At 34.1% G+C, this 8393-nt stretch overlaps 1 protein-coding gene across 1 annotated transcript; it reads left to right on the top strand.

Moving 5' to 3' along the window:
* Nucleotides 1-6058: 6058 nt before the first annotated feature.
* On the top strand, nucleotides 6059-7028 carry LOC149266269 (uncharacterized). The gene is made up of 4 exons (XM_089395599.1): nucleotides 6059-6187; nucleotides 6379-6465; nucleotides 6559-6651; nucleotides 6824-7028. Exons 1-4 carry the CDS (start codon nucleotides 6140-6142, stop codon nucleotides 7019-7021), a joined length of 426 nt encoding a protein of 141 aa, XP_089251725.1. The 5' UTR covers nucleotides 6059-6139; the 3' UTR covers nucleotides 7022-7028.
* Nucleotides 7029-8393: the final 1365 nt, after the last annotated feature.

Genomic DNA, 8393 nt, shown 5'->3' with positions numbered 1-8393 from the left:
CCAAACATTTGACACTTGATGCACTTGATGTGGCTCAAGTCCTTCCTTCCCTGGTTACAAGAACCTGGCTTCTCTTTCTTCCCTTTTTAACCCTTCTTAGTTCCTCTTTTCTTGTTGCCCTTCTTCGTCTTACTAATGGGGACAACATTCTGCTCCTTCTAGTTGAAGTCATTCCATAGCCTCTTCAAAATGGGAAGTTTTAACTTTTTTTTGGCCTAGATGTCATAGCCAAAAAGTTTCCAAAAAGAACAGGACCTATTTAATGCAATGAGTACTAGCTTTTCACCCTTCACCTCCTCTCAATTGCTGCAAGCTGATCATGGAGATCAATAATCTTCATTAAGTAGGAAACTACAATATCCTTTTACTCATTTGCAGGGATTAAGCTTATTTCTTAGCAATGTCTTCTGTTTGTTGTTCTCACTCTGATAGAGTGACTAGAGCATCAAACATGTACTTTATTGTGGTCTTTTTGATGATGTGAGGGATCTAATGATCCTTCATAGATTCAAGTATGACTCACTTGACCTTGGCCATCTTCTTTTTATGATTTACTAATTACATAGGTTTGGGAGGCTCTACAACCAGTTTCTCAATGAAGTTAGACAAATCCTACTCCAACAATATCTTTGTGCCTAGAGGCGCTCACCAGCCTGGTATGGAAGAGATGTTGTAATGTCGTGTCTTGATATGTAAACATTTTGACTCAGTCAAATTGCATAAAATGGAAATGAAATAAAATTAAAAAATAAAAAAAAATAAAAAAAAAAATTAATAATTAAAATAAACTTGAGGTAAAATAGTCAATTTATTGTTGGTGGTTTTGACAACCCATGGTTTTGCTAATGGTATTCTTATGTAAGAATAATTTCTCACTCTAGATCCATCTTAACTCCAGATCTATCGAGTGTCGAGAGGGATCAAATCTATTGAGGTGCAAACCTCTTTTAGAGTGAAAAGAAATTTGATCCCGCCAAATGCTTGGAAGATTTGTAGTTAAGATGGATGCAGGCTGGTTACCTGAGACTTCCCTGGGATGAAGTTAAGAGGGACCTTCCAATCTGTCCATGTATTTGAGATTGACTGTAGCCATACTACTGCATTGGAATATCGCCTAAACGAAAGTTAAGACAGATCAGCAGCCTAACAAAGAACCCGACAACTTGAAACTTCACTGTGCTTTTCTCAAGCATGGATCACAGCATCCAATCCCTGGAGCCTCCTGACAGCTCCCTTTCATAGGTAGCAGTCCTACTATCTATTCAAGGATTTTTAGAATGTTTCAACAAACCTTTCTCTGATACCATTATGAATTTTTGTTTAACTCATTGTAAACAGATTCTTCTTCTAGTGGAAACTAACACTGTCTAAATTTAAAGGCTAATCAAAACTGCAATTTGAATCTCACTAAAATCTACAAACACAGTTGGAATACATACATTGGAACACACAGATCAATGTCAAAAACACCTGTTACTGCTATTCCAATACTGCTGAATAAAAATCTGCTAGAAAGGATTTTGTGTAAGAACTGAAACTAACCCTATTACAGATCCATACTCTCACTCTTTCTTATAAGTGACACCTAGGGTTTATAAAAATAGATATATTACTTAGATCTCCGGATCTGTGCTCTATCTAACTGATAAAAAATGAATTCAGAAAGACTAAAAAATAAAACAGAACTGACTCATCTAACTTTAGCACTTTATCTTTAACCTGAAGTATAATGATAAAATTATCTTATTCTTTTTATGGCTGGTCCATACATGCATGTGTGTGCCCTTATTGCTGGAATAGTAAAATTTGTGATGTGATCCTACTGTTTATTTATTGCTGCATTCTCACCAACAGATCATTATGCTGTTTGGAATTTAATGCTGCATGGATTTGTGTAATGCTGCTGTAATATAAGGTGCCCAGATCTGCCATGTGTGCTCCAACCTAGTAGAAGATGATCTGGGGTACACTATCTAACAACAATGAGCCAACAAACACTGGTATTTTTTTAAATGCCACTGTGGGCTGCTAGCTTTTAGAGTATTGTTAGGGAAATAAGCTCGGTGTAGTTATTTGATCCTCACCTAAATCTGTTTTAAATCTGATACAGTGAGAATTATTGAGATAGAGAACACGTATGGCTTCCCTTTTTTGGGGGGTACCTTGACTAGCTCCATCAAAGTAATCCCCATGTTCCAGATTTGTCCATAGGAGCACGAATCAACTTTTTCTGTGTTGGGGTTGATGAAAAAGCTTTGAAGTTTGAGAAGATTGACTGACCTTGGAAGGCACATTGAAAGAGTTATATACCTGTGTTCAAAGATTTCAACATTTCTATCTTTCTAGATTCCCCATGATACTATTAGAGGAAGGCCTTTCAGGACTGAGTTTTGCTACCACTTTTTAGAGCACTCTTCAGCATAACCTCCTTGTCCATAGTCCTTTATCCTTGTCAAACCATCCAGATTTCCTTTATTAAGGACAGAATATAAGTGGTCTATGTTCTTTTCAACTCTTTTACACATGATACATTTTCTTGGACTTGATCCATTTCTTCTCTTAAGAACTTCCTATGTGGGTGCTCTATTTAAGATTGCCAACTGCATGTAAATAATGAACTTTTGAAAGATTCTTATCCAGATGTGCTTCCACCATGAGAGTGTGCATTCTGGTCTGTCCAGGGTACACGATTCTTATCCTAACTTTGGAGTGTAAATCCCCAAGGCTGGATTTTAGACCAGACATGATAATCATCAGAGTCTTTTATATAGGCATGGCACACTTTTGATTTGTTTATAAATCCTTTTGATTGAATATTTTCTTGGCCTTTGAGTCGTCTCTCTGTTCAGCGCTATTCCAATCCTGCTGGCAAATGGAGGAGTTTCCTGGTCCAGCTGCCTGGTCTAGATTGAAGAGAGTTTATCACTGCTTCTGGCAGCTTGTACTCAGCTCCACTGCTTATCCATGGGTCTATACTGATCTTCGCCTTAGCCTCATTGCAAACCTTCCATGCTAGCAATCTGCCTATTAAAGGGAATGTTATAGTCAGTACTTTCAATAATATGGATGCATTGTTGATTGACTTGTTTGGGTTTCCAATTCAGTCTTCTGCTGAATTGGGCTCAATATATCTCTGAATGTGAATCTGATTCTAGAGGTCCTCTTTTGATATTAGTCTCCACATACACTTGGCTTTTAGGGCTTTCCCGAAGGAATGATATTCGATATGTAATGCATGTGGGCTTTTTTGTATACCTTTGTTTTCTTAGCAAAATATAGTCTTATATTATAAAAAATAGATCAAGTACTGTAATTGCTTTCTCTTTGCATCCATGCTAGAAGAGCCAACATATCAAATTGGGCATCATATTTGGAATGTCTCATGTCATTCTAAGGACAAAATCCACAACAGTGATAAGATTCAATGTTTGCTTTTATTTTTATTGTGCTCTTTCCAGCTTTTTGGCTGGAATGTGTTGTAGGTCCAATTGAATCTGTATTGAGTTCAACCTGATTGTACAATGTATTTTTCTAACTTTCTACAAACGTGTTGTTTATATCTAGTATAAGCAGATGGGGGATAGACTCATGGAGTACTAGGCTTGTGCAGTTACATCCTGTAATTAATCTATTAAGATTGGTTCTGGTCTCCTTAAGTCCATATCCAGATGGGTCATGAGGGGAATGCAGAAGTTGATTTTGTATTCTTATCGGCACTGGGTCATAGATCCCACGATCCTTCATTTAATGTCTAGTTTTTGTCAATAATTAGGTTCTATTCTTTAGATACTCCAATCTTTAGTTTTAACTTTTAATGTTTAGTGTTCTTTTATGGTGATTATTTTTTAGTATTTAGATCCTGTAATGATCCTTCTACTATGATTGGTTCTTTTTAAATTCTTTTCTAAATCCTTTTCTAAATCCTTGATGTCAAAGGAACACAATTTCGTTATCAAGTCAGGCAAGTCTTTGTTCATTGGAATTAAAAACATTTTACGGAAATGAGAGTGCTACCAGGAAAAAATTTAGATAATACAGTTCTGTAGTTTGATGCTACAACAAATTTTGTTTGTGCTGTCACTGCCTTGTTTGGTTATTGGTATCAATTCTACTTTGGTACTGCATTTAGATACTTCAAGCTACATCATTTCCACATAAGATTGATAGGAATTCGACTACGTAGTGATTATAAAAAACACTGCTGTTTATCTATCCTATTTTAGTACTACCACACGACTTGCAATTGTGCTAAACATAAAATACGAAATAGTTAAAATTTTGATCCATTTTTTGCTTTTGTAAGAAAACAATAGTTTATTTTAACCAGTGTTCCATGAGGATGTGTCCCCTATGGTGGGGTGCACGTATCCACGCTTCCCTCACACCTAGGATGGGAAGATGCTCAGGGACACGTTTCCCCATGCCCCCTTTTAGGGAGACACAGGGAGACGCAGGGGGAAACGTTTCCCTACTGTGGGGATGTGTTTCCCCAAAAGGGGTGCTTCTGGGCAGCTCCCCTAAAAAAGGGCTAGGTGCTCCCCCTTAATTTGGCTTGAAACAATAATTTATGAGTGGGAAAGCTCAACATTCAACCCTAGGGCCCTATTAATTGACTTAGGATGTTTGAGAGTGGTTCTGACCTCATTTTATTTCATATGGAGAAAGTAAATTTCAGATTCCACTCAAAATGCATCAGACATAACAATTTTTAGGATTTTAGGAATGAGTGAATTGCGATGTTTCCATTGGGCTCTATTATATATAAGGGTTTGGAACTACCATTTAATCAAGAGCACCAAGCCCAAAATCACCCCTTTTGAGGGGGGCCATGTTCTGCTTAAATTTTTTTCTAGTAACTATTGTAATATAGAAATTAAAAAAATTATAAAACAACCATAAAAAAAAATTAAAATTAAAAAGAACAACACATAACAAATATCAAAACCTAAACTAATTTGCAATCTCTAACTCACTCATTCGAGTTACCAAGCTTATGTCTACTCAGCTTGCTGCGCAACACTATTTGACTTACCAGTTAATTGTTGCACCTCCTCCTCCATGGCACTCCTAAAATGCTCATTGGCCATTTTTAATCGTCAGTTTTAACTTTCGAGTCTTGACTTTAGATATGGATGACCTTAGACTGATTCTTTGACTTTCACTCTTTACTTTTTTTGAGTTTGAGTTATATCAATTTACTATTCCAATCTTCAGGCTTAAGTATCTACTATAGTCTATTTTGGTTAGTACTAATTAGATTCTAGAATCACGAATTTAAATTTTAAATCAATTTAGAATCTAGAATGATGAATGATGAATTTAATTTTTAAATCAATTTAGATTCTAGAATGTTGAATAATGAATGATGAATATGGATCAATCTAGTTCATTATTGAATCTCGTGGTGTATGAATGAATGATGTATGTATTAGTATGAATGATGAGTATGGATCAGTGTATTTCATTATTTAATTCAATCATGTACGGATCAATGTATTTATGCTTTCATTATTGAAAATATATATATATATATATATATTAAAAAAATTATATACCCCCATATCCCCTTGCCCCCTAATTTTACCTAAAATTTGAGGGTACTCTCACACGCCCCCCCTGTGCATCACCCCAGACATGCATCTCCCTATCCCGAAGTCTAGGTGGAACATTAGTTTTAACTTGCCAACATAGAAGGGTTGAAAATATAGTATGACTTCATATTGAAATATGACCATGCCCTTCAAATTTGATGCCAGGTTGAAGAAGTATTTTAGGAAAAGTATTTTGAAGTGTGTTCTAGTGTTTGCCTTTTAGAAAATGTTAATCTTTTTTCAAGCTTTCTTTTCAGTTCTTATAACTGATTTGTTTGTTTTACTTTAGTGGTTTATTTATAATAGTTAAAAAGGCTTACGAGATTTAATGGAAACCTTTTCTACCCACACCAGATATGCCAAAAAGACCTTAGACGTGTGAATGCCAATTTTTATGCATCGTTCATATTGTGCAGTTGTGATGTTTTTTGTTAACGATTGTGCTGAATAGCTTTGTGTCGAATGATGCAGGTACCTTCAAGACAATTTATACCACATACGGGAATCACATGAGATGGATCTAAATTTGAAGATAGAATTCTTCAAACATGTTAACTAATGCATTCAACTGTCCAATGTTCTTAGGTAGCGGTCTTGTAAGATTTCTTCTGACAATATCTGGTAACAAGAGTATTATTGTAATCATTAAAATGTTATAAATAAGATATATGAAATAAAAATTCAGGTATTGATTTTTTCATTAAACATTATTTAGAATGTATTAATACTTATAAGTATCTTAGACATGTATTTGTGTGAAAATAAATTGAATTGGTTTATGTTTAAGGACAAGGCATCCAAGGCGAGGTTAACCAAGACAAAAGTCACTCATTGTAGTGGCCAAAAAGGTTTAAAAGCACTGATAACAACCTTTGTAAGTATATTAAACATGTGATATTTTTTTAATAAATTTTGTACTAGAAGAAAGTCATTGTTATCTAATTTCTCCCTATTTACTGATTGATAGGAACTAAAATATGGAAGACCTCCAAATCATTTGGAAAAAGAGGTGTTACAGCAAAAGAGATGGGTTGAATTTGTTGTTTGGATGGACTCTATGGTATGTAATCTTAGTTGGATTTCCAATATACTTTTAAACCATATTTTCATTTTATTTTTTAGTACTATTAGATATTATATCTTACCTCATTTTATGGTTAACATTGTATAACAAAAACATGTGTTGTGTTATGTAATTAATACTAGCATGTAATATTGATTTTTTTTGTCAGAATGCTATAGGTAATGATTGCCAAGACGATGATCCAAATTATGTTCAACATATATCAGGAGATGATGAGGATGAGGATGAGGATGATGGTGGTGAAGGAGGAGATGATGATGATAGTTGCGGTGTTGGTGATGATGTGGATCAGAGTAATGAGGATGGTCAAGATGATCATGATGATGATCTTGGTGGTGGTAGCTAGGCATGCACATGCATTGTTTTTAATGAAGAAATTATTGTGTAGAATGACATTGTTATGTTTAGATGGGTGTTGTGAATTTACCCTATATCAATGAGACATTTTGATTTTGTAATCATACGATGAGTTTGATTTATGTATGTTGTTAATTTATCGTAGAATAATGATATTCATGAAATATTTTGATTTGTTAATCATATTTGAATTTTACTTGTTTTCATTAAAAATAATACTGATTTTATTAGTATTATGTTGCTATTTTATACATGTTTTGAAAATTGTTAATGACACATTGTTATTTTTTTGGATGGATGTTGTCAATTTCTCTTAAATTTCTTTACAAATGATTTTGAATTGTGATATCTGCTTTAATGATATTTAGAAACTATCATATATTTCACTATGAATCTATAAAGGGGGTCATATATGTAAAGAAAAATATACTCTATATAAGAAGTCAAATGCGGATGTAACCATGGATGCAAAATTGAAAGTAAAATTGGATGTTAAACTAGGAATTAATACAAAATGCAAACAATTGACATACAAAGTGTTTTAAATTAGAAGTGAAAAATTGTGCAATAGTTGACACAAAGAAGGGAACAAAACATGGCATACAAAAGGATGTCAAATTGGGCAAAAACAAGGACACATAAATGGGCACCAAATTAGATGCAAAAAAAGACAACAACTAGATGTAAAATAAGATGCAAAGTTGAGCGTTAAAAAGAAGCAAAAAACGTTACAAATTAATATGCCAAATGATGGTGCAAATAATGGTGTAAATTTGGGATGCAAACTTGGGTGCAAAAAAAGGAAAAAAAAAAAAAGATGTAAGAAAAGACATAAAACAAGATGCAAAATGGGGCTGAAAAAAGGTGAAACCAAGGATGCCATATTGGATGTAAAAAATGTTTCCTAATCACATGAAAATTTAGGCTCGAACTCAGACACAAAATTATATGCAAATGTGGACACAAAATGAGGCAAAAAAAGATGCAAATTTGGATGGTGAAAACGATGTAAAACTAGACACCAAAAAAATGCAAAATTGGATGAAAAAGTCGGTGTAAATAATGGTGCAACATTGGACACAAGTAGACACAAAAAAATGGTGCAAAAAGGGGCATAAAATAGCTTAAAATTGGATGCAAAACTTGGTGCAAAAACAAATACAAAAGTAGACGTAAAAAATGGCTCTAAATTGAATGTACCATTAGACACAAAATAAGATGCAAAGGTGGACACAACACATGACTCAACATAAGATGCAAATATAAATGCAAATTTGGATGCTCAAAATGATGTAACATTAGATGCAAGAGATGGTGTTAAAAATGATGCAAAATTGGATGAAACAAATGACACAAAATAT

Source organism: Pinus tabuliformis, chromosome 6 (assembly GCF_031772625.1).
Source record: "Pinus tabuliformis cultivar Carrire ecotype Pingquan chromosome 6, CPIR1, whole genome shotgun sequence".
Classification (NCBI taxonomy): Eukaryota; Viridiplantae; Streptophyta; class Pinopsida; order Pinales; family Pinaceae; genus Pinus; species Pinus tabuliformis.
The sequence above is the reverse complement of the archived record's forward strand: the minus strand, read 5'-3'. Positions and strand labels throughout refer to the sequence as shown.